This window comes from Choloepus didactylus, chromosome 3, assembly GCF_015220235.1.
Source record: "Choloepus didactylus isolate mChoDid1 chromosome 3, mChoDid1.pri, whole genome shotgun sequence".
Classification (NCBI taxonomy): Eukaryota; Metazoa; Chordata; class Mammalia; order Pilosa; family Megalonychidae; genus Choloepus; species Choloepus didactylus.
Genome location: NC_051309.1, coordinates 215,823,042 through 215,850,288, shown reverse-complemented (window position 1 = coordinate 215,850,288; position 27,247 = coordinate 215,823,042). Strand labels below are relative to the sequence as shown.

Genomic DNA, 27,247 nt, shown 5'->3' with positions numbered 1-27,247 from the left:
CCACCTGTCTTGTTAGAAAATTCTGTGGAAAACTGTTAATTGACAGGGAAAAAAACACATTTGTAATACACTTAAGTGAAAAAATAAGTAATGAACAGTATGCTTCTTTGACTATATAATTCCACTTCTAGGAACTATCTGAAATAGGGAAAAAAATGACACAATCATCAATAGAAAAGTGGTTATATAAATTATGGTCTATTCACCAAATGGAATCCTATGTTGCTGTAAAAAAGAATGAGCTTGGCCAACATGTACTGGCATGGAAAGTTCGCCATGACAGTATTAGCAAAAAAGAAGTATTTATAAACCATATGGTGAACATGTATAACATAAACAGATACTAGAATAAAAGTGTGACATCCCCAAAAAATAAAGGAACTCAAGGTAATTAATTAACCAAATGAAAGTATAATATACACACATATATCTTTATAATATTCAGTATGGAAGAGATTGTTTTATTATTTGAAAAATAATAGATACAGTGTATAAAATACAAAGTACATGGTTGCATAGCATAATCAGTAACCTGTTACATTCTTTTCCCCTATTTACATGGAACCCAAATATAATGTTTGATTTTCACTGTCTGGTTCACTATTACCATTTTAGCAATGTTTATAAGAGCTTCTTATAAAAATAGTAAAGTCAATTTTCTTCAAAAACAGAATTTTGGTAAGACAGAAATATTTTTTTGTGACACAACCACCACACAACTACTAATTTATTATCTATATCAAATGGCATATTAGATTTCCAAATATATTTTTATGAATAAAGATTAGAAAACAGGACAATAATAGTTTCTTAAAGCAATCTGAAAGATTTAATTTAATATTTTAGACTCTATGTACTCTCTCAGGCTCTTAGAAGACCCAGATATGTGAGTAGCAGAAGGCTGATTTAAGATACCAGTCTTTCAATAAACATGTAATTTTACTTTGGCATTGGAATATTTTTAAAATTAAATTTAATCCCACTCTTCTCAGAAATGAAATACAATTCTACTTTGGTAATACAGCAAGATATACATAATTCCTCTGGTAAAACTGCCAAGTTAACTTAAAAAAAAAAACTTCTTTTTTGTTCTGGTAATTGATTTCTTGTTGGTATCAGGTAAGGTCTCATTTCCCTTGGCAAACCACTCAGGTAATTTTCTCTTTGAGGTTTCAGCTGAAGTCTACAGGAAATAAGAAAAAAAATATATATTTGTACTACTGAAAATGTGGTGCAAAACTTAACACAATTTACTGAACATACTCCGTCTCCCCCCAAACCAAGTAAAACAAAACAAAATAATGAGACTTATAGAATTTATTTGTGGTCAAAAAGTAAAGAAATAAAGAGAGAATAAATCATTATATTATTTCTTTAGGCAATTACTTGTTATCCCATTTTCTATTCTTAGACATCCACATGTAGATATTCATCTAGAAAGCAAAGAGCTGGAGATTATTTTAGATCTATGTCCCATGGTATATTTGACTCTGAGTTGACCAAAGTGGTGAATTTAACATTCTGAGGAAGGTATCTGCCCTGGCGCAACCCCCCACCTCTCCCCGCCACACACACACACACCCTCATTAGACACGTAAAAAAAATGTAACTTCTAATGTGTACACTGGTTGGTAGACTAGAAGAGAGGTTCAACTATCATCAGCACTTTGCATAGTCCCAAGGAATTACTAGAAACACAAAAGCATTTGCTGAACAGTGAAAAATTTTCTTCTTGTCTCACAGACTACTTCGAACATTTGCTGAATGACCATTTCCCAGAATAAAAAAGGATAAATACACATATGCATTACTTTGCATACAATTATAGGGGTCTTGTGTACCAAATGAAGCCTCTGGACTTGAGGTTAAAAGTCCCTGAAAAAAGTACTTAAGAACAGCAGTGGTTGTGAACTATACCACCTGCACACGAAAAAGATAAAAAAAAGTATATGTGCTCCATAGGCCTAAAACGGCAAATATTTGTGTGATCTCAGTTTGAGCACTAGATCCTCAGAAACAGTCTCTGAATCAGAGAAGAGAGGGATAGTGGGCAACGTGGTTTCCAGAGAAGAGTTCAAAACCCGGGGCCAGCTGCTCCCAGGTCGGAGCTAGAGCTTTGCAGTGACCAAACCGCGGTAAAGTGGTAGCCCTTTGCCATGTGCAGCTCGAAGTTGCTCACTGAGAGCTCATGCTTAAGCTCTGCGGTTCTGGGCGGCTGCGCTTCTGGAGCTCGCGCTGGCGCTGGCGTAGCGGCCTCCTCCTTCAGCGCCTGCAGCGTCCAGTCTTCCAGCGTCTGGGAGTCCCGAAGACCCTGGTACTTCACAGCTTCTTGGCCAGGCTTAAAAAAATTTCAAGTGGGGTATCCTTGAACCCCCTGGGTGTAGCACACCTCTGAGTCTGTGCGCAGTGCACCTTAAGCACATAGACTTTGTTCTATTGTTCCCCAGGTCATTCCAGGTGGGTTGCAGCCGCGGACAGTGGCCATACCAGGGTGCGAAGAACATGATGAAGTGCGCTACGCTCCGTGTACAGGTGCTCAGTGTCCGGGTCCTGCCGGGCGCCGCGATGGTCTCCTGGGTCTAGATCGCGAAGCGCAGGCCCCAGCACCTGCCGACGCCAGCAACTGCAGCAGGGCGGCCAGGGGCAGCTGGGGCCCCGGCGCGTGGGCATCAGACTTGGCGGGGCTGGGCGCGCTCTCCCTGCTCGGCCAGGAGATGGTGCCCAGCCCCCTTGCTGGTGCCACTCTGCCATCTGCCCGGCGCCCAGCCCCCAAAAATCTGGATATCAAAATCCCTGTACCCATATACAACTATGGTTGCTTGCAACAGAGTTTGAACCCGAGTACATTTGGAGGCAATGAAACCTGTTAAGAATATTACTAGGCTAAAGAGCAAAACAGAGTAAGACGCCTGAACAGTAATAGAGCAGAGGAAGAAAAACTAAATATTACTGTAGCTTAATGCAATGAAAAATCCTGGATGCTGAAACCAGACAGAACTAGGTTTGAATTGTAATTGAGCTACTTGCTAAATGTATGACCTTATGTATGTTATTTAAGCCTCAGTTTCTTCACGCACAAAAATGGGAATACATAACATCAGAAGATAACTGTGGTAATTAAATGAGAATGTATACAAAGTGTCAACATACATTCGATTTATCCTCGGCACTCAATTGGTAGCTATATCATTTACAGTCTTTCATCTTCTGTAACATTTCTATAGAATCTTATCTTCATTGTTTATCCTGTAATTATAATGATTTTACTTCATTCAGAAAAGGAGAAAATACTTACACTGAGTGTGTCTTTTGCATCTCAACAGTAATTATCTGGAAAGACTAAAGACGAAGTCTAAGTCACCTCAGAAGCAATGCCTTCCAGTGACTGCTGCCTGCATCAGAAGATTAAAATTCCCAGCAGTCATAATAAAATTTTGAGGGACTGTTTACATCCTTCTGATACCCCAAGCTCCATTAACAAGCTATTAACATTAAGTTGAGAATGGAATGCATTAACTCATTTGCTAATTTATATGTACACATTTATATGTAGGCAAATGGAGAAATATGGGTGATATTTTCACATTTAATTTCATCTAGAAGTAAGAAAAATCTAAACATATTAATTATCAAGCCTGATGTATTTCTCATGAGAAATATTTTATTAAATTAATTTTACTTTTGAATGAGAATCTGTAAATAAATCTTCTTCTTCTGGATCATTTGATGGCTGATTCAAAGTAGTTAGTCTTAGTGAATTTCTGTGACTCCCAACTTTCAGTGAAAAATCACCAGGATGTTTTCCACCAGTCTATAAAATTTTTATGGAAAACAAAATAGTTATAACATGTACTGTTTTCTTATTTAAAAAAAAAAAAAAAAATACACCAAAAACAGGAAACCTTAATAAATTTGCTTCTTAAGTACTAACTTTAATAATAATTATAACAATATACCCATAAAGCACTTTTGCCTGAGTATCTTAAAACTGATTGTAAGTAATATTTTCTATTTAAAATATATAATTAAATTGAGTGGCAGTGCAGTATCACTCCCATACAGTCAGAAAAAATAAGAGAGGAACAGGAGGAGAGGATTCTGGTAGGATGGTGCCAGCAGCAAGATAGTTTTTGAATCACTCCGATTCCCAGCATTAAAACAGGATGAATGAAACTAACTTTAAAGGTATCCTCAGGACACCCAAACTACCAGCATGTGATGACAAACCACCAACAGCCACAGTACCTGCAAGGTAATAGTATCTGCAGTGGGACAAAGAGAGGCAAGCAGTGAGGTGCCTGACAGACCTGAGAATAAGAGAACCCCATGACAGCCTACAGGTATACAATGCAAAGCATGAAAAATTAATTTGAGAACAGCATCTGCAACTGGGGCACTGTGCCCACCCCAAGAAGAGCTGAGTACGAGGTCCACAGTGGTGTCTAAAGGGACTGGAACAGGTGACTCCTATGAACTCTACTGACCAGCCAAGGCTGCCTTCCAGGAAAAGATCCATGCCCAGGAGAAACTGCTGGGAGTTACATCAGAATCAAGCAGGACAACTACCACAGAGACAAAGGAAAGAGAAAGATAGAAGTAGCAACAGAGTATATCTCCTAAACAGATTGTCTCTGTATTTTGAATATTACATAAAAACAAAAGAAGAGAGAGCTTTGTGAAGTTGGAAAAGCTATCCTGAACCATGCCTTCTTGTGAATGGGCAGGAAATCTAATTTCACATGAAAATGAGCAAAGGAAAAGTATCCAGGTTAAACCTTATATGCCAGAAAGACTTGTTTAGATACCAAATATTACTGTAACCTCTCAAGGTGAGCTGAAAAACATTAAGAAAATGAATGAACAACAGAAATCAAAATTGGAAAAATTAAAAACTGAGGGGGAAAACCCAAGAAAGAATTAGAAATAAAAGAAAAAATAATTACAGAAGTGAAAATTCAACTACAAGGAACATAAGAGCAATAAATACAACAGACTATGTCCAAAAAGAAATAAAAGGTGAGAGGGAAAATATTAAAATTAAAGAGAAATGAAGAAAGAAGTAAAAATACTTCAAGAGACAGTGACAACTAAAAGCAAGGCAAAAAACTAGGGATCCCTGAAAAAGAAATGGAAAACAAAGGATCAAAACTGCTAAAAACTATAATTCAAGAAAACTTTCCTGAAATAAAAAATTTTTTAAACCACACTTTAAGAAAACTTTTCAGAAATTAAAAAAACTACATATTTAAAGAACCCCTGTGCATCAACGTATGTTGAACCAGAACTACCAACACCAACATAATCTTCCTCCATTAAACAGAGGCACGGTTGAGCTTCTATCATAAGAGGTGAAAATAATGCATCGATTAATAAAAAGGATCTGTTCCAATGGCATTATTATTTATCAGAAGCATCAATTATAAGATGAAATAGACTGTGGGATGCATCCTGGGTCAGTAGAATAGATGAAAATTAACACATGAAAGATCCTGAAAGCAGGCCTCCAGCAGACTCATCACCAGTGGCTTGGCTGTAGCTTTCTATATGGGGAGGCAGATGAAAGAAAGATGTAGCACAGATGTCTACTTCCCAGCCCTGATACCCCTGCCTCCCTAAGTGGGAAAGAGGCTGAATGAGATACAGAATCCAGTAGACTTTGTGTGATTTCTACCCACCCACCCACAAGAAATATCCTCTGACTTGTCAGCATCTGATGTTATTTCAAGTGCAAAAGTGCTAATATATGGTTAAAATAATATTTTTCTATAAATATACTTCCATAGTCAAGAAAAATTACAAATAATACTTTTTTTCTGTATTGATAGGTACAAGGTGGGAAAAATATAGGAGGGTCTCGAGCACCTGGTATAGATGGCAGAAATAAAAGGCTGGGAATAGAAGCCAAAGTTTACTGATTCCACCTTAAGTATATTTTCTTTAATGTCCTTTTTATACCAAGTTCAGTTATTCAAATAATGTGAAGAATCCCACTTAAACAAATTTCATTAGATTATCTAGGGCATGACTATATACAAACCTAACTGAAGCACAGAATTAACAAAGACCAATTTCCCTTATTTTTAATGGAATCCTTAATCTTCAAATATGAACATTAACAACCAGCTACTACCATGCTGAATTTGTCATTTAAGAATGAAAACAGGTTTTTAGTAAATTATTAGTTTTCACAAACATCTATCATGGACTCATATAACTTTCAGACCTGGAGGTACAATTTCAAATCTATACAATCTTTTAATAGAGTCATCTTGTAAAAAAAAAAGTCATACCTTTTCTGATTACTATTCATTTATATAATACCACACACAGAACAATAATTTCAAAGCATTTGATTTTAATAAAATATACAATTTACAATAATATTGGACTTGTGCTCTTTCCTTGTTCATACAAAAAAGCACAATTACCATTATACCCTAGATAGTCAATGTAATAGTAACAGAGCATTATGAGGACAGAATGACAGACAAAGCAGCTTTGGAGATATTTGTAAAACAATTTGTTTTTGTCATTAATTTTACACCAACTTTGCTTAAAACCAATATTATCTATACCTCTGAAGGAAAAAGTATTTCTCAGACTAAGTAATAGAGGTAGAGGTAAAATTAAGCTAATATTCCATATAATTAGCTTTATAGATGGACTATACTCCCCTTCTTCTCTCTTGAAAAAATCACTTTTCTCAGATCACATATATGAAAAGCAAAGAAATATAACACATAAAGAAGTAACATATCAGAATTTGTAAAAATTCTACATATAATTAACACCTTGGTATTAATGCCTGCTTCCTCCTTGCTTCTCTTGGAAGTTAAACAGCTCTCCTCTGAGTAGGGGAAACATCTCTTTTTGTTGGAATCACATGAAGGCTGGGATAACAGTCTGCTATCTTTTTCCAGGATCTCAATTGCCATGTGGATAAGGTAAGTGTCAATGTTTGCAGGAACCAATGTTCTAATCAGTTTAATTTTATTCATATCTGTAGACGACATAAAAATAACACTGTAAAATAGATATGCAAATCATTTTTAGAAAACCTATGAGCTGGAAATAGAAGTGAAATATTTCGTAGAAAATAAAGGAGGAAAATAGCCAAAGAAAAAATATTCCTCTCTTTCAAATGCTTGTAGTCCTAGTGAATGGAAATAGTGTGAAAATGTGCCCTTCTCACTACTACACTGCCTGAACCCCTTGCCTCCAAGACACAATCAGGCCAGCATAAATTAGGTTTCAAACTATCTTTTACAAACTGCTGGGAGAATCTAAACAACCTTTCACAACATTCTTTCTAAAGAAAATGTGCTTCAAATTTCAAACAACAATTACAAAAAATTTTTGAAAATAACTCATTCTTAAAATAGAAGCTAATTGTACTTGCAAATAATTATGCTAATAAAAAGAACTTTTTCAATGGCCATTATAGCACAACAAATGAAATCAATTATTTACAATGCATATTAAGCAGATGAGCATTTCTGTAAAGATATGTCTTATTTTCAGAATCAAGGAACGTTAGTTTTTTCTGTGACTCAACCGAACTGTTCAGACTGTCAATTTCTTCACACCTATAAATTATGGAGGAATCTCCCTACAGATCATTCACATTTCATGCATTTCCTTCCAACATTCACATTCATATGCCGTGCTCTAGGATAAGGTAATATGAAGCAACTTAGAACCTATTCATTTATGTTCATGTGATATATAAATCGGTATCATACACTTCTGATACTCAATTTAAATTAGCAATCAGACCAAGTATTTTTAAAGTCCACACCAAAAAAGATGATCTTTAATTCATTACCCTTTTCAGGTTTAAATTACTCATTTTCTCCAAAGATCTTATCTTGCTATTCTAGGACTTCCCAAGAACACTGCAGTTACAAAGGAAAAAGCCAGGAAAAGAAAGTCACTTAGCACAGTTAATAGAAGCTGGGACAGTGTGCTAACTACTTAGCCTATTTGTTTTTCCTAACTTTAATTAAGATTTTAAAATGTAAGAGGTGCTAATCAAAGTCTTAGAAAGACAAAATTACCTCTACATGTAATAAAAATCAGCAACTTGACTATCACATCTATTAATCAAACTAAATGCTTGTCCCTTGGTCATTATGCCATCCTAATACCATACAAATTCTACCAATTGACTACATCATTTTTTTAATGGCTGAAGCATATTCTGTTACATGTATGAATCAGAATTTACTTTATAAGTTGCTTTTCATGTGTCTTCAATTTTTCATTGAAAAACATGCTCTGATGGACAATATATTAAGCATATTTCTCCGTACTTCTAGATTCCTTGAAGTGGGATTGCTAGTTCAAAGGTTAGACACAGTCAATATTTTGACACATATTGCCAAAGTACGTCTAGAACTGTGCTGCCCACTACAGCAGCCACTAACCATATGTGGCTACTGAGCACGTGAAATATTGTCATTGTGACTGAGGAACTGCATTTTTAATTTTGTTAATTCTAGCTAATTTAAAGTTAAATTTAAAAACTGGTATTCAATTCAGTTACTGGAAAACTTTTAAGCATGTTTGGAAGAACCTGGGTATGTTAATTTACTTTTTTCTACTGTAAATTTCATGAGATCTAAATATAGATCAAGTATTTCCAATTAAAATTTAGCATCTGAATTGAGATATGCTGCTGATGTGAAATACATATCCAATTTCAAAGGCTTAATAATGGGGAAAAGAATATAAAATATCTCATTAATAGTTTTTATATGGCTTACACGTTGAACTGATACAATTTTGGATATACTGGGTTAAATAAAGATATACTATTCAAATTAACTACCACACCTGTTTATTTTTACTTTTGTGAATATGGGGACTAGAAAATTTTAAATTGCATATGTGGCTCACATTATATTTCTAATGGACAGTGCTGTTCTAGAAGAAGCACATGCAAATTTTCCCATATACTGGCCAACTAATACAACTATGTTGTATTAAATTCATTTTCCTCTGTGAATATTTACAATTAAATAAACTATACATTCTTAATTTCATCACATTGTAAATGTAATATTTACAAACCAATTTGCTGGGGAAAATCCAATCCTGAACTACAGTAGTATCATGGGCTAAACAAATTATTTTAACAAGAAAAAATGTCTGAGGTATTTCATTACATTTTGAATCTACTTCCAAATCAATCTACTTTTAAAATGTCTTTTTATAAAATTATGATACTACAAAAACATTTGCCTACAGTGTTACACCACTGTTGATTTAATAAATGTTTAAAGTTATTATAATTAAAATATAATTTCTAGCTATAATTAGAAAAATTCATATATTTACTTACTCTTTTCTATAAGTACCTTTTATATTTCTATTTTAAAGCCATCCTACATATACATATGTGAATAAGTGACATCTAGCTTTAAAGATGCATCTTATTCTACACTAACTTTCCAAGCAAATAAGTGCTAAAAATATATCCTGGAGAATTGAATGATAAACACTGGCTGCACAGCTTCAGTGTTTTAAACAGATCATATTACCCCCACTGTGGTGACAGGTCCCTTGAAATCTACTCTTAATTTTCCAGTTACATGCACATAAAGAAAAGAAGAATGAAATTATTCAAAATACTATCTAGGCACCTCATTAAAGGCCTTGCTTTATTATTATATGTAGTTAAAATCTCAATGCCCAAAAAACCTTAAGATTATATAAACACAGAAAAAAAAAGATAAACTAGAATACTCTTTAAGAATATTCTAAAAGAATGAGAAGGTACAGAACTCCTTTAAATATTAAGTTACAAAGACAAAACCTACTTAGCAAAGACGATAACATGAAAATGATGGACATGTCTTTTCAATTCAAATACCCTATTTATAGGTAGAACATTTTGTCATAATAAAAATATAGAAAATTTCTCAATCAGGATTGTGAAAAATTTAAATTTCAATCAAACTTGTTCATGAAAACAGTGAATTATGTGATCTGGCTATAGTTAAATAAGAGATGAAAATAAGAATCTGAATAATTAATACACTATACATATTTTTCATTTCTTGTTGTTTATAACCTAACAATATTTTCTCTAGTAACAGAACAAATATAAGAGTATTTTATCGTAGAAAAACAAGATCCTAAAAGCAAAATTTCACATCAGTAAATAGTATCTTACAGACTATAAATGTACTATCAAAAGGAATAATATTTAGAGCTTATGGTTGTTACAATCTTCTTAAGTTCCTCTATTTTAGCTTTGGAAGTAGGCTATAATAATGTCTTCTTTCATAGTATATGTACCATCTATTAACAGCATTTTGACAGAAGAAATAAGTGTTTAATAAGTATATTTAAAAGTGATCTCATGTTCGTTGTAAATTCAACTTAATACTTATCTCTAAGTAAAAATTTATTTAATGCTATACTCTGTGTATGGTGGTAAAAACATGTTTTTACCTAATGTTTGTCGCTAATGATTATCAAATGTTTTTCACAGCTCCCCAATATATGTCAAATTGGGTTGTACAATTATAGAGAATTTTTCATGTTTATATTTTCTGCTTGATTATATTATTTCTTAATTTAAAAAGCTAATTAATAACAGAATTGAAATTACTATGATCAAAATGAAGAGGGTACTGGAAATATGTAGTGGGTACCAAAAGATACTATGTATATAAAGATATTAAACTGAATATAATTAAGTGAATTTATTTTACTCAACAAGTTAGAGGTAAGTAAACCCTTATCTTATATCAGGATCAGAAACTGTGTATTTCTTCTATGTTACTGACAGTACAACTTTCTCTAACGTGGTACGGTAAAAAAAAAAAGGCAAAACAAAACAAAAAAACCTGTGTGACATTAACAGAATTATTGCAACTTTCGAGGCCTGAGATTCCTCTCTGTGAAACGGTGGGAGTTGGAAAAGGGAATTTTAATGATTTCCAATTTCCTTTCCAAATCCAAAATTCTCTAAAAAAGCAAATTAACAGCACCTCAATTCTTTACCATATCCAAATAAGAGTCAAATAGAATAGATAGTGTTAATACTTGGCTGAATAATATAATCTTAAATCTTTCTCAACCATCTTCCCTGCCAACAGAACATCCATTTTATGTCATTCAAGAATATTTGCCCAAGAATTCTTTAGGACATGGAAAAGAGATAATTATAAACTCCCTGAATTCTTAAGTTGTATGTTTCTATAAAATACCATTTTAGAAACCCTCTTTTCTATATACTTATTTATTAATTAACATTGTATTTTCTTAATTAGCTACTAAAAAGGTAGCATATAAAAGAAATCATATTTAGAGGCAAAGCGATAAGATGCTACTGCCCACATCTTCGATCATTAGCATCATCATATTTATTCCACAACTACCACCATTTACTAAAATCCTTACTACATTCCAGGGCTTTGAGTGCAGTGTCTTGCAATTCTATGAGAGAGGCAATATCATCCCTCCCCATCGTACAAATGAGGAAACCAAGGCTCCAGAAATTGGGTAATTTGCCTGAGGTCACAGAGCTGTAAAATGCAGGGCAAGAGCCTTCACTCTTACTGAGGAGGCTACACCATCTGTCAGTCTTCAGGAGGTAAGGAAGGTGGCCGAATGACACTAAACAGGGCTGTCCACTGGAAAAAGAAACCACATAAACTCTTTCAGAGAATGCTGCTTGCTACCCAACATCTCATAAAAAGACATACGTTCTCTCAGTCCTGAGAGACAATATGTTTACACAGGAAAAATCAATTCCATAGTATTAAAATCAAGAAGGTATTTGAGTCTTTCACTTTCCCTAAAAACACTGTTTCATTTTGTATTGGAGAAGAAAGGTCTAAACAAAACCACAATTCTAATCCTACAAAGTAAATACTATTTTTCTTCCTCTGCACTAATTCTTAGGAAAATGGCTGCTGAAGTTAGAAAGAATGGAATGTCATCAGGAGAGTTGGCTAGCTTTCTCATACAATGATCCAAGGAAAGTTACCTAGAATATTCCAGTATAGTTCAGGGATCTGGCCCTCAGCATTACAGATTTAAAACCTAATTTAACTTCAGGAAAGTCACCATAACCAAGTTCACAAAGTGCCAATTTTTAAATTTACAATGACAAATTCACCACTATCACAGATAAATACTCAGATTAGCATGAGCAGTGCATGATTTCCCTATAGAAACATCTATATGGGAAACCAAATTATAACCAGAAAGTAGGAGGTGATAATAGAAGCAGAATTAGCTGTGAAGGGGTCTTCCTCGATGGAGAGCTTGACATAACTGATCAATAAGCCTCTAACATATGTGAAGTCTCATTAGCCACCGGTCCCTCTCCCAGGGACATAACTTAGATGAGCACTGCCCATAGTTTCCCCTGTGTCTCTCCTTTCCCTGTGTCCCCACTGTTGATCAATAGGTGTGATGGAGACATTCTTTCTTTACATCTTCAGGCAAGTCTTGCTCAAGCCTAGGAATAATGCTGCCTTTCAAGGTAACTTGTAGGTCTTTGTCCTGATCAATTAAGTACAATATTGATTTTGCTTTTAGAGGGTGATCTTATTTCTCTTATTTCCAAATTTTGGGGGGAGAACTTGACAGTTGTTCCCAAGAAAGAAATAAAAAGTAATTATGTGCATTGAAGCTTTGAACATAAGGCTTTTGTACGGCCACTGCTCAGTCCTAAAAGTCTTGGAAATTTTATCAGATATATTGAACACACGCAATTTATATATGTACATTTAGGGGGAAAGTCCTCTAATGTACCTCATCTTTATTTTTGCAAACCATGGACTGTAATTTAAAAATAAACTTACAAAAAAATTTTTGCAGGGCAAAGAGGCCGGCTCTATATGAGCAGAGTTGAGGTTCTGCAGCAAAGTTATAAGAAGGAAATTCCTCTACAAAGGGGGGCTACATATCTTGGTTCATCTCTTCAACTTTACAATAACTGATACTTCCAATGACTGTGCTCCTTAGAAAGAATACCAACTTGAAATAAATGACAATAAATCATAGAGGTTTAAAGAAAGAAATGAGTCAGTAAGCTACTGGGAGTGAATATGGAGAAAATTTATTTTTCAAGTAATGTGGTAGAAATTTGAAAAAGGTCAGAGCACACTCTTTGGGGATGGATGGTAAGTTGTAATAGGAAACGAAAAAGGAGGGTAAGAGTATATTAGTACACTTTCCTGTGATTGCTACTGGGCAAGAAAGATTGTTATTCTAAAACAACAGAATCACTGCAAACTTATGGTTTTTATGGTAGCATGAAGAGTTAATGCTGTTCAAGCAAGAAATATTAGTGGGTTACTTGTTTACTTCATCTGAGGTTGGACGATTTGTCATAAGGCTGCAGACAGGGCCACACTTATCACCTGAGTTGATGGGAGGACTTCGGATAACATCAACTATAATCTTCTGAACCTCTGGAGTCAGGCCTGCTCGTGCCACATCAAGGGGGTAGCCAGCTTTCACCGCTTGGGACAAGTGCATGCCCACTGTTGCAAGAGGCAGAGTCCTGTTCTCAACTATCCTGTTCTAGAGAAATAGCAGCAAAAGAACCAGTGAGTTTTAAAATGTTCACCAGACTGGACAGAAATATAATGTCCAAAACCCTCAGGTAGTAAACTGCTCACTCAGAAATGAACAATGAACTAAACCTGCACAGAAATTTTTCATTTTAACATTTCTTAATAACTACCCCCATTATAGGACTACACGGGTTCTATTTTTTTACATTTATTATATTGAATAAAATAAAATCACCCAACTTCAGCTTAGAATTCGTTCCTCATCTCTCTCTATAATTATTCACTTTAAAAGCTGATTTTGTTTTTGTTTTTCTTGTTCCTTTGTTTTGTTTGAAAAATTTTTTTTAATTTTTTGGTAAATAAAATTAAAAACAAAAAAAAGCCGATTAGTGGCAGAGAGTAGGCATTCTACATAAGTCTATATAAGTCTATATAAGTCTACTAGCTGTTGCAACCTTTTGAGAACACAGTAAGCTATTATACAATATTCTATATACTTGAAATAGCACATGGTGCTTTGGTTATAAAACTTTCCAAAAAGACAAATCCTAAAATGCTTAGTGATAACATAAGACTCCAGAGACATTCTATAAAAGGTTCTTGAGAGGACTTTAATAGGGGTTTAAAATTGGCTCTATTCATAAAAGAATAATAAGTACAATTTAACAAGGACTGTCACTGTCACCATTTTTCTAACTTGAACTTAATATGAATTGTGTTAAATTTAAAGACAGTTCCATATTTATGCTGCTTTTTTTTTAAACAAATGTGACTCTAAATACATTTATGTCTGCATTAAGCAAAACATTCTTTTAAACATTCAGAAAGTTTAGTCAGTAAGCTCTAACTTATTTCATGATACTCTCTATACATTTTGGAAGTCTGAATTTGGACTCTATTTGGTGAATATCAATACTTTCAAAGAATATAGTATTTAAAGCAATATTTTCATCCTTTAAAGGAAGATTTTTATTACTTTCATTAAATGTCTACCTATTATTAGTGTGCACCATGTGTGCATAATATCAGGGTTATTTGATACAGGGCATCAAATTACTAAAAACTAATTGTATTATTGCTCCTGATTAATTAGTCCTTAGGCATGCTTAAGTTTGTGGTTAACTGGCAAAACTCTCTCAGGCTCCCAGGAGGTACAGTAATCACACCATCACATTACACAATAAAATACAACCAAAAAATAGCAAAAAACATAAATGAAGATATACCACTCTTTACATCCTTAACCATGAATATGTAATATAGTACTATGAAATCTTTATCATGGCTGAGTATTAGAATGTACTTTATTAAGGAAATCTGGAGCCTGTAAGATTTGAACTTAAAATTCCTATTTACCACATATTTTATTTCAAAAAGAGTACAATGGAATTATATTGTTTCTTTTATAGTGGATGTTACATTTTTAATTAAGGAAAGTAACTAGAGTATCTGCTAGGTGATAAAGACACACTAGGAACTGTATATTCTCATTTATATATACTGGACCTTAAATATATTAAAAAGCTTATAATGTAACCTAGTAGATGGAGACAAAGAGAATAGGAAAAGCAGGCATTGGATCATCTAGCCTGTTCCAAATCAATTTAATTTCAAAGAGGACAGGAATTCAAGTTAGTTAAACTTAGCAGGAAGTCTCATTCTGTCCACATTTCAATAAAATATATTCTCAATTTTCTATACAGAAAACCCTCAACAGCCTTAAGGGTTTATTGCAGAACAACGAAGAAACCTTAAGTAATGGCCATTGCTTATAATAATCAGATGTTTTTTTCAAAGGGCATCAGGCATGGTTAAAAAAGCCAATTGAATAGCAGGATATAAAATGAAAATGAGTTTTTTTCATAAGCTATTACCAGTTTTTTGGACATCCTTCCAGAGAAATTCTATGAATTTTTTATACATATAAAAGAATATGTAATATATAAACATAGATATACACATTTAATGTTTGTTTTTCACATTGTTCTGCACTTTCCTTTTTGTATTCTGCAAATGTATCTTAGAGATTGTTTCTTATCAGTAAATACAGCAATAGTTTTTAAACTATTAGTTCCTTTAAAAAAAAAGTCTTAAAATATGGCTGCCACAATATTCCTGAGCTTTATGTGTGTTTGTCAGTAACCTTGATAAGACTGCTATAAGAGAATCACGGTCAGACTGTACTTGCTGTTGTTACTTAATTGACAGAGCCTGGCTTAGCAGAAAAAGAAAATGATATTCTGTTCTAATGAAAGATGAGATTAGACTTACCATATGGTTAGAAGAAACTGATCCCAAGTCACATCTATTAATATTGAAACACTGATAAAACATAAGTTTAGATAAATAAAAAATTCCCTCCAACTTGAAAGGAACACTTACCAAAGACATCTTCTTTTCTTGAAATAAAGAATAAGTGATGGCCATAGATGGTGACAGTGAGAATTTATTTTTCACAGCGAAACTTTTCTTTTGTTCTTCTTGTGGTTTTGTACTTGAAATTAGGTCTGTCTATAAAATTTTAAATGTAGCACAAATAATCAATAATGATATAATGATCAATATGATACCAATATGATCATTAGTCAGTAGGAAAAAATACAGCTCAGATAAAGTTTCTTCTAAGCAAGAGTTGAAGATCTTCTTTCTGGGGGAGGGGGTGCTTAAAAAGGTGGTTTTCTTTAATGTTGCAATATTAAAAGGTAAATAATGCTAGAGGGCATACTTTTAAATAAAATATCTATATACCAAACACGGTTTTAGAACTAAAAAATTCTAGTCTTCCGTTTAGACAATTAAACCCCTCAATCCCTGGAGTGAATACTGAATGAATAAACGAATGAATGAACAGAACATCCAAATTTAGGTAATGGAACAAATGTTACTAATACAGGATGTATCATAAGAAGATATATCATAACTATATACATTAGTTTAAAAAAACACATCTGAACTAGATCTCTAAACTTTAAACATATGTAAAATCTTAATATTTTATTTTTTAAAAGAAGTTTAAAAGAAAAAAAGGTTAAAGAATTAAAAACTAAGACTAATGAAGAATTACTGGAATTTCTTAAAACCCAGAGAGAAGGTAAAAGACCAACTGATAGTTTTCAAATATATGAACAGTTTCCCTCCACAATGCCAACTTTACCTTCCAAAACATAAGACCCAACACTAAAATAAAAAAGAATCAAACACAACAGAACTTGGCTTACTATAATTAAATCCAAAAGAACCAGAACTAGTCTGTTTCCGTCTATAATGACAAGTGGGTCTGCAGATCAGATCACAGATTCCTGGAACAACTGCCTCTTGGTAAGCAGAGAAGCCAGACAACATCACTATAAGATCAGAGGTCTCCGAGTTGTTTCTATCCCTTCAAGATTTTCAAAGAATATTTTTCTAACCAATGGGAATGAGATGTTTCCATCTGAGACCTTAACACTTTCAAATTATGGCCCAAATTTTCTAGGAATGCCTAAAAAATCAACCCTATTAGCCAGATCCCTCAGGATTAAAGTATTGTCCATACCTGGAAACAACTATAGGATGCCTCATGCCAAGATCTTGGAAATGTGATCACTAGAAGTTACACTGGAAGATCCATAAAGGTGGTTGTGAATAACCATTTTAGGGGGAAAAAAATCATGAGATCATCTGTAAATGCCTGACTGAAGGGTTTGGAAAGCTCTAAAACACCCAGCAATGTACCTGAGAGTAACAGTCTCAAGAAGGTAAGGCTAGAATGTAAATCTAGTAAGCAAAAGTCTAATAATTAAATCATGCTTTATGTAGATAAAAGACTATGAACAGAGAGCAGTCCATTATGGAAACATATAAATAGGAAAGGTAGGACAGACTTAAGCAATGCTTATTCAAGCAGTATTCAGTGAGAAGACATCTTGGCTAACTAGTTTTGAAGATCATGTTTTCCTTGGTAAGTAAAACTCTACAATGCCTCAACATACCTTTTATGCTGATTTGAATCTATTATGTCCCCCCCAAAAGTCATGTTTTTTAATGCAGTCTTGTGCGGGCAGACTTATTAGTCTGTTGATTAGGGTGGTATCTTTTGATTTTGATTAGGTTGTTTCCATGGAGATATGACCCACCCAACTGCAGGTGAGATCTTTGATTAAATTATTTCCATGGAGGTATAGCCCCAGCCCATTCAGGGTGGGTATTAATTAGATCACTGGAGTTCTTTAAGAGAGCTCATGGAGAAGAGCAGCTCAGAGAAGCTAAGATATGTAATCCACAGTTTGCTCCCAGGAAAAGCTAAGAGCCAACACAAACCCAGATGCTTAGAGATGCAGCAGAAGGATGTTTGGAGATGCTAAGATATGAAACCCAGAGGTTGCCCTGGAGAAGCTAAGAGAAGACTCCCAGATGCTTAGAGAGAAACGCCATGGGAGAACAAGCAAGGATGCACAGAGGCTGAGAGACAGAAGCTAACACAGAAGCCCAGAGACATTTTGGAGAAAGCCATTTTGAAACCAGAACCTGGGAGCAAAGGACAAGCAGATGCCAGCCACATGCCCTCCCAGCTGAAAGAGGTATTCCAGACACCATCAGCCTTTCTTCAGTGAAGGTATCTTCTTGCTGATGCCTTGGTTGGGACATTTTTATGGCCTTAGAACTATAAATTTGTACCTAATAATCCCCTTTATAAAAGCCAATCCATTTCTGGTATTTTGCTTAATGGCAGCTTTAACAAACCGGAACACCTTTGTTGCTGAGAGATTACTTAAAACAGTATCAGAATTTCCTTTGTTTTATTCCTGGCTTGCTAAACAACCTTCAGATAAGCTGACTTCCTATTTAACTCTTGTATAGGAGAGAATGCATTGGTTGGGTCCAGGAAATTGCATTTCTCACTAAATTAATTTATATTTATACATATATACACATACATAAAGCCAAGTTCAGGGAGATGGATAAAGCAAATCTACTCCCAAAACATAATTACTCTCAGTGTGACAACACACATTGGACCGGACCTGTGAGCTTGCAAGGAAGGGAGGTGGAACCTCGCCTACCCACAGGAAGTGTCCCAGTGTGGGGACCAGTCTGAGTAGTCAGCTAGGCCTCCCCCAAAACACCAATTCTGTCTTGATGCTTGCTTTCCAAAAACTGCATTATGCAGCTATTCAGAAACTTCAATAGAAACAGAGACATATAACACGGTTTTAGGCCAATTATATGCTCAGAACACCAGATCCCCACCCTAAGGATCACCTGACTAGAACTTTCTTTTGTGTTGACATGAGAGTATAACTCTTATAGTCTTCCATATGCAAGATAAAGCACATAAAAAAGGCTTGGGAAACACATTTTATTGCCTTGGGTCAGATAATTCAAGTTCTAAAATTAGAATACTGATTCTCTGACTCCTAAGGTCCAGTAGAATTTCCGCTGCCTCATTCTGTCTCACCTTCTGTGCTGGAGCACATAACTCAGAGACTGTATGTGGAGTTTAAAGAAATGAACCCAAACAATCCTTGTAGAAACAGTAATTTACAGTGGAGAAAAATTAATAAAAGGATAGGAAGAAAAGACTATTAAGACTGAAGAGAATAACATGAAATCTATTTACTATCAAAAGCCAGCATTACCGGAGGAGAGGACAGGTGGAGAATATGCCAATCAAGAAAAACAAACTGGCTGGAGCTCCAAATTGACAGCAAGAAAAATCTGCAGCTTTAATTTTTATGAAAGTGAAAGTTAAAAGTTATCAACCTGAAATACAGAACTTATTCAAGCTTAAAAACAAAAATTAACAACACAAGAGAAAGACATGAGCGTGATATTTTAGTATCATCTTTCAAAACTGGGTAACGGACAGGTCTTTACTAATTAATTTACTATAAAAACAACCTGAATTCATTTTCTAACTGTCCAGTATAGAAAGGCAAATTAAGAATGCTGCTTTTGAGGGGTGTTTTTAAATGGTCAAAAATGTTTATTCTCTAAGAGCTCCTGCAAATCACAGTATTTTACCTGCAGACTATTTACTTGGCAGAAATGCTTGATGACTTCCAACAGAGGGGCCAACATAGTGGCTTTGCCTTCAGAAACACCATCAATTCTTTTCACATTGTCAACTGTGGTAGGTCTGTTAAAAAAAAAAAAAAAAGGTCAAGAAACAACTGAAACATTAACACTCCAGAACGTAGGATGCATACTGATGCTCAATAAATTTGTATATTTTCATGTAACTGCTATGTATTTAATTTTATTTTTCCCCAAACCAAAAGCAATGCAAAATACAAGTAATCCTGTTTTATAATTCCTTTCTACCTTTTAACAATTTGCTGTTTTAACAACTTACCAATAAAAGCCGCTACCACCATCACCACAAAATCACAGAACAGATAAATAGGCCACTGTTACAAAGGAACAGGCTAAAGTTCTACTCCATTACTGTTATTATTATTATCTCATAGAAATGAAAAGGAAAACTAGGCTTGGGAACAACTAAGAAGCTAAAAAACCTCAGAATAAACTGTCATTCATTATTTTCTCCCATAAAGTGCTTACCTATACCAGTAAACTTGGTAACTACTTCAGGGTTTTAGTTCAATTATTTCTTATTGTGTCCAATATCCAAGAAATTGTGCAATGCCTGCTTTCTAACAAATGTGCCAGGTTAGTGATTATTCTTTTTCTTTTATATCTTCTTTGAATATTAAAGCGTAGTCTTAGAATATTCATTTTTTAATGATACAATTATAAAACAGAAGCACTAGGTAACATCATCAGAAAACTCTACACTAAAGGAACATCTCTTGGATAAAGTTTAGTGACAGAAACAATTTTTAAAAAGGAAGCAGCAAGAGGAATACAATTACCAAGCAACTATGCATTGGATATAAAATTATTTTAAATATTTATTGACCTTTTACTATTTATTAAGCATTGTACTAGGTGCTGTGAGAGAAATAAAGATATAAGGAACACAATATATCTTTATTCACAGAGCTTAAATTCTAGAAGGTATAATAATACATGTATACCATTGACATCAAAAATAGAAAGTAAAACAATGCAATGTGTGGTAACAACACATCTCAAAGTCCTTTTTGAATTCAGAAGAGAAGAATTATTTTGCTGAGAAGACCAAGGAAGACTGCATGAAGAAAGCAATAATAAAGCTTGATCTTGAAGGATTTCAGAAGGAGAATTTGGGGAAATTAAAGAAACTACAAGGCAAAGGCAACAATTCAAATGAATATGTGGAAAATGAAAAGGGTCTTCAACAAGCGGTATACAATCCGAGTAAGACACATTATTCTAAATTCTGTGACTTAAATGGAAAAGTAAGTTTAGGTGCATTAATGGAGGCCCTTGACTTCTAGACCAAAGAAGCTAACACTAAATGTGAAACCATTTAAGCAAAAAGCTTAAATTGGTACTTTTAGATCAGATGAACTAGAGAGGGACTGAAGGACAAGCGACCGGTTAAGAGGCTTTAGCAATAGCCTAAGGTTAAAAGGTCTGAACTAGCATGGCATCACTAAGAAGGAGGAAGCAGGCACAGACACACAAGGAATCTTTAAATGAAAAAGCCTGAAAAATGTTTTAAGTAAGAGGAAGAAGGTGACATATGTAAGAGGAGCGAAAATTATGTGAGGGTTTAAACATTCGTGGCTGGGAAACATTTTGTTAGTACCATTAACAAAAATAAAGAATTCTGAAAGAGTAATTTTGGTGTGTGGATGAAATGTGTGTATGGAAGTTGGGTGGATAATGAAAGATTTTATATATATTCTGATTCTGATTACTGAAAAGACGGTTGGTTTCCAGTCATGTAGAAACATGGGGCTAAAGCTCAGCAAAGGGATCAGTGGTCAGAACAAAGGACGTTTGTGAGTCATCTTACAGATGAGACTGTTGAAGCCACAGTAATATTACCATCTAATGACATATTTTACAAATCTATCCTGTTAGAAGAAAATAGATCAGAACATACATATACAAATAGAATGTACTAACCTCATTTTGGCCATATCCACCAGTATCTTATTTGTTGCCAGAATAGCTGGAGGAACATCAATTTCATTGGCATGTTTCTGCCTAGCTTCTACCAACTTGCCGTATAACAGGGTCTGAACAAGAACAAAGAAAACAATTCAATTTTTTTTTTATGTGTTTAGAAAAATTCAGTCCCTTCTTTTAGAGCTTCAGCTTATATATGAGAATACACTGAAATGAGAATACACTGAACTGTGGCTCAGCCGCTTAAATCCAAAAGCTAGCAACAGGATTTTAAGCATGCAAAGGTGCATAACTATGATTCTCATAAAAGAATTCTGTTTACAAAAACCTTACCTGAGTCTCTTGCTCTTGGGCTGAAATAACAGGTTCTGAGGACTTGTAAGATACAGGATGACATTTTCCTGGAGATTGTGCCATGACACTTAAACATTTAAGGGAAAATAAATAGTAAAGTTAAGATTTTCTTTCTCATAGTTCACTTTTTATTTTGCACCCAAAATGAGAATACCATTCCGTGTTGGTACTAACATTTATTTTTCACAATGCCAATAAGGTCATGTCTTAACTTAAACAACTAAGAGCCTAGCATTGAAAATATTATAATGGTAATGTTACTTGCACTTGGAGTTACTCATAAAATTGGTGTGTTTAAGAACAGCATTCATCCTATCTCCTTCTCAACTAAATGCTTTGAAAAAAATGATTCCATATCCATACTTAAAATCACTTTTTTTTTTTTTTTAAACGGAGAGGTATACAATCTATGATTCTTTCCTTTGCTCTCAATTGCCTTTATGATCAACTCCAATGCTTGGAAGGAACTGGGTATTCTAGCCCCTATTTATTCTCCAGCCTTAAAGTTTACCACTCTCTTGCCTTGCTCTACCAGACAATCTCTTGCCAAACTGCTGAGTTCCTCAATTACATCATACTCTCTCTTCCTTTCAGGCTATTTTATCTGAGCCTTTCCTCTGCTTAGAGAACTTTTCCTAACTTTGCCTGATTAACATCAAGTGTCACTTTTTCCCTGGGAAGCCTGGTTTAAGTGTCTATGTATTTCTATAGCGTCAATACCTGGACCGTAATTTGATGTTTCTCTACCTGTATATTCCACTAGCCTATAAAAACTCTGGGGGAGCCAATGACTAAGTCTCTTTATTCCCTACAATGGTATGTGGCACAAAGAAGATGCCTAGTGAAAACATGGTAAATGTTGAAATGAAGAAATGGTTCAGTAAATTGAGTGTTATATTGTTTTTATAGTGCTTAAGCTCTTTGTTTACATAGAACAGTTATCATATACCACATATCCAAACAAAAAGAAGCTGTTCTGGGTGGAAAGACTGGCATTATGATAAATATTTTGACAGATCGAGAGTAGTATTTTCTAAGGGAGTAAACCATTTGAAAGTGCATTACAGTTTTAGAGCATGTTAATTTGAACTGACGTGGATGTAGACACAGTCCATTTTATCTGTGAAAGCATAATATAGGCGCCGACTGAAACCTTTTTTGAAACTCCCCATCCCCAGCCCTTCTGCAATTCTGTAAATTTCACACTTTTAATAAGACAGCAAGTCAAATATTAAGCTTAAAAGCACAATAGCTGTATTATATATTTTCTACCAGTTTTTATCTTCTGTTTTTTTTTTGTCAGTAAAGTCTTTTCTGAAAACAGGGTGGCAACAGATATTTCATTCAAAAATAATTAAATAGTGTTTAGATGTTAGAAGCAGAAAAATATAGACTTGAAAGCCAGTTTTGCTGAACAAGTTACTTAACTTCTTAACCTTTAGTATCCTCAACTGAAAAACAGAGATAAATATTAGCAGCTAACTCATGGCTTCTTGTGAGAATTAAATGAGATAATACATATTAAATGCCTATACTCTTAAAATTATTAAAGCAGATCTATAAAATAATAATATTAATAAAAAATAATTTAATAGCTAAAATTTATTGAATATTACTGTTTGCCAGGCTATATGCTAAGTACTAAGCATTTAACTGCCTTCTGACAATGAAATAGCCCAACATTGGGTAGTCCTTTCTCTTTAGAAAAGGAAAAAGAAAAAGTACTGGTGTTATTGTTGAATGGTGTCCTCCAAAGACATGTTTGAGTCCTAAACCTGGGTACTGTGGATGTGGACTCAGTCATTGATTCATTCATTAATTTAATTAATTACTAATTGAATTCATGAGTGCAATTAATTCAACAGTTAAGACAAGGCCAAATTGACTCAGGGTGGCCTTAATCTATAATCACTAGTAGGAGAGAGATGGCCATGTGGCAGAGGGGGATGGAATTATAGATTGCCAGCAAGCGACCACCAGAATGCTATAGACTTCAGAGAAGCATGGCCTGATGACACCTTGATTTTGAACTTCTAGCCTCCAAAACAGTGAAACAAGTAATTCCTGTTGTTTAAGCCAATAAGTCTGTGGTACGTTGTGATAGCAGCCCTGGGAAACTACAACAGCTAGTAAAGAAAATAAAAATTTTGAATTCTATACCTTTTTTTAGGAATGCTACTCCCAGGAGAAATTTTATCAAATGCTTTGTATGAATACATCTTCTCCAAGTTAGACTGGATTAAAACAAATAAATATCCATTAAAACATAAAATATTAGAAGTTTCAAAATACTTTTAAATGTGAAGAAAATAAGATGCAAAAGCTCACAATGACAATTTTCTTCTGATTAGTCAAGTATATTTTTAACATATCTGTCAAATAAATCACCCGAAAATAATGAAATATCAACTTCTAGGGTTCTAGAGGCAGTTAGAAATGCAATCCATTGTCCCATTCCTCCCAAATCTACAGAGAATAAAAGATCAAAAGAAAGCTTTGAGACATAGCAAGGGTCAAAAGTATAAAAATGATTCAATATATTCTGTGTACTTTAATTAATAAAGCAAAAAAATGTTCATCAGAAATTTAATTAAGCACATTTATCCATTACCCTACTATTCTAATTCTCTACATTTGCCAGGGGATAAGTATTTAAGAATTTAATCTGTAATAGTTATTGAAGATCCACAAACAAAGCAAGAAATGACGTGTGGATGTGTATTTTTAATGAAAAACATTTAGGAATCAAGCTTATTTATTTATCAACTACAAGTATATAGTACTGGTAAAAACTCCATGCCAGATGGGTCATAAAAATAGGCTTAACCCACTTACAATAGTGCCTGAGAGTCTCCCTCAGAGAACCTGTTTGTTGCTCAGATGTGGCCTCTCTCTCTAAGCCCACTCAGGTAAACTCACTGTCTTCCCCCTGCTATGTGGGGCATGACTCCCAGGAATGTAAATCTCCCTGGCAAAGCAGGACATGACTCCCAGGGATAAGCCTGGACCCAGCATCGTGGGATTGAGAAAGTCTTGACCAAAAGGAGGAAGAGAAATTAAACAAAATAAAGTTTCAGTGGCTGAGAGATCTGAAATGGAGAGGAGAGGTCACTCTGGAGGGCATTCTTATGCTTTATATAGTTATTCTTTTGTAGTTTTTAGTACATTGGAATAGCTAGAAGGAAATACCTGAAACTGTCGAGTTACAACCCAGTAGCCTTGATTCTTGAAGACAGTTTTATAACAATGTAGCATACATGATGTGACCATGTGATTGTGAAAACACTGTGGCTCACACTCCCTTTATCCAGTGTATGGACAGATGAGTAAGAAAAACCGGGACAAAAATTAAGGAAAAATAGGGTGGCATGCAGGAATCGGATGCTTTAGGTGTTCTTTTTTACTTTTACTTTTATTTTTATTCGTTATTTTTTTGGAGTAATAAAAATGTTCAAAAACTGATTGTGGTGATTGAATGCACAATTATGTGATGGAATTGTGAGCAATTGATTGTACAATGTGGATGATTATATGGTATGTGAATATATCTCAATAAAACTATTTTTTTAAAAAATAGGCTTAAAGGAGTCAAGCTATTTTTTCAAATACTGCAGAACTATTTCATTAACTCCAGAAATCAAAATCATACACCTCATATTTCACTCTGTTCATATCATTTCTCTTTCCATATTTTATGCTTTGTTATGTGTGCTATTTTTCTCTTTATTTTTGAAGGGAAATCAAAATTTAAAATTTTAAAATAGGAGCTGCTTCAATAAAGAAGTAAATAAATTAAGAACCACCTCTTTAAAACAAACCTTCTCTGCAGTTAATTCAATTGGTGCCCGGTTAGAAGAATACTGTTCAGTGCTTGGAGATAATGTTTTAGAGCTGAAAAAAACAGAAAATTAAATTATCTTAAGTGTTAAAATGTAATTAGCTAATTCATGAATCTTCATGTCCCACTTTCAGAAAGGTAGATGAGATTAAATAACCCTTTTAGAACTGTACATTTTTCAAACTGATTTTTTGAGAAAAATCTCTGGGAAATTTAATGGGAAGAAACTGATACAATTCCACTAGTAAAGGTTCTAAACGTCAGACACCATGTATAATCCCTGTCCACCTTCTACACATGAGAAGGAAATACAGAATGTGGCTTCTTCAACCTTGATCAATGCTGCTTCTTTCATCAATGGGAAAGAAACTTCTAAATAATATGGTCAACTACTTCCTCTCAACCAAGACAGTGTTCTATGATTTATTTTTCTCCCATTGATCCCTACCCCTAAAATGACTAAAAGATGTACGTAACAACATATCTTTACTCATTTTATCTGTGCGGTGCCTGTTATTGTCAATCATTTAAATAAAAACAAAAAGCCCAGAAATTAAAAAATAAAAAAATAAACCTTGGCAGAAAAAACTTCCTTGGACACAATTCTTCATTTGCTTGAAGGATAAGTCTCTGAGGAGATTCTTCATTGGCTTTATCAAGCCAATTTCTACCCTATGAAACACAAGAAGAATCTTTTAATACAAAGTAAGAAAAATTAAGCCTAGCAGGTAGAATTCTACATTGTTTACCTTTTCCGTGAGGGTGCACAGCTTTATAAATGTGTTACGCCCAGGAACTTCTACTAAAAATCCCTCAGTCATGAGCTGACGAGACAAAGCCTTCCACCAGCTTTCTTTGTGATCCTTGCCAGTGCCAAAGAAACTGTGGCTGCGATATTTATCTTCAAGACGCTGAGAATTCTGAAATCAGGAACAAAATCAGTATATAAAAATTCTTATTTAATTAAACAGGTTATGTAAAACACAAAACCATCTATTGTTTTTTTGAATAACACTGAATTGCAGCTTTAAAAATCTACAAAATTTTCATACCCATCCTGTTGATTCTGAATACCTAACTCATAAATAAATAGAGAATGAAAACAGTGTTCTTTTGTCTTATAAATAATGTCAGGGAATTTCAGACACAATTCAGATGCACTTCCCAATGTACAGGTTTGAAACTGTATTTGTAATTGCTTTAACCTTTGCTATTTAGAGCTCTTATTTACATATTTATACTATTATTTAAAAGTAGTGATCATAACCTACATACAGTTCAAGACTATAACACATGGGTGTTTAAGGCAGTGCAGCCCAAAAGCTAGTCAATAGTGAGTGGCAATGCAATGATTCTGATTCCACGTCATGGTTGTCTTTACTGTGCTTTTGTTCATGATGCGCTGCAAAGTTTACTTCATCATTTATGATTTAGCCGTCTCACAGATCTACTCCAGGAAAAGTCGGTGCATGTCAAACAGTTGATGCCTTGGGTTTGAGTCTTCCTCAGTGAA

At 34.3% G+C, this 27,247-nt stretch overlaps 1 protein-coding gene across 9 annotated transcripts in view; it reads right to left on the bottom strand.

The window, feature by feature from the left end:
* Window positions 1-440: 440 nt before the first annotated feature.
* WRN (WRN RecQ like helicase) overlaps window positions 441-27,247 on the bottom strand; it is a 176,732-nt gene continuing 149,925 nt past the window's right edge. For 7 of the 9 annotated variants that reach the window (XM_037831309.1, XM_037831310.1, XM_037831311.1 and 4 more), the window contains 12 exons: window positions 26,484-26,654; window positions 26,309-26,406; window positions 25,715-25,787; window positions 24,057-24,130; window positions 21,876-21,963; window positions 21,540-21,652; window positions 19,545-19,659; window positions 15,924-16,052; window positions 13,386-13,548; window positions 6,792-7,000; window positions 3,680-3,811; window positions 441-1,183 (listed from right to left, as the gene is read on the bottom strand). In XM_037831309.1, coding sequence (XP_037687237.1) covers window positions 1,061-1,183; window positions 3,680-3,811; window positions 6,792-7,000; window positions 13,386-13,548; window positions 15,924-16,052; window positions 19,545-19,659; window positions 21,540-21,652; window positions 21,876-21,963; window positions 24,057-24,130; window positions 25,715-25,787; window positions 26,309-26,406; window positions 26,484-26,654 — 1,488 coding nt within the window. In that variant the 3' untranslated portion in view covers window positions 441-1,060. The remainder of the gene's footprint in view (window positions 1,184-3,679; window positions 3,812-6,791; window positions 7,001-13,385; window positions 13,549-15,923; window positions 16,053-19,544; window positions 19,660-21,539; window positions 21,653-21,875; window positions 21,964-24,056; window positions 24,131-25,714; window positions 25,788-26,308; window positions 26,407-26,483; window positions 26,655-27,247) is intronic. The other 2 variants (XM_037831314.1, XM_037831316.1) reach the window with 2 other exon arrangements.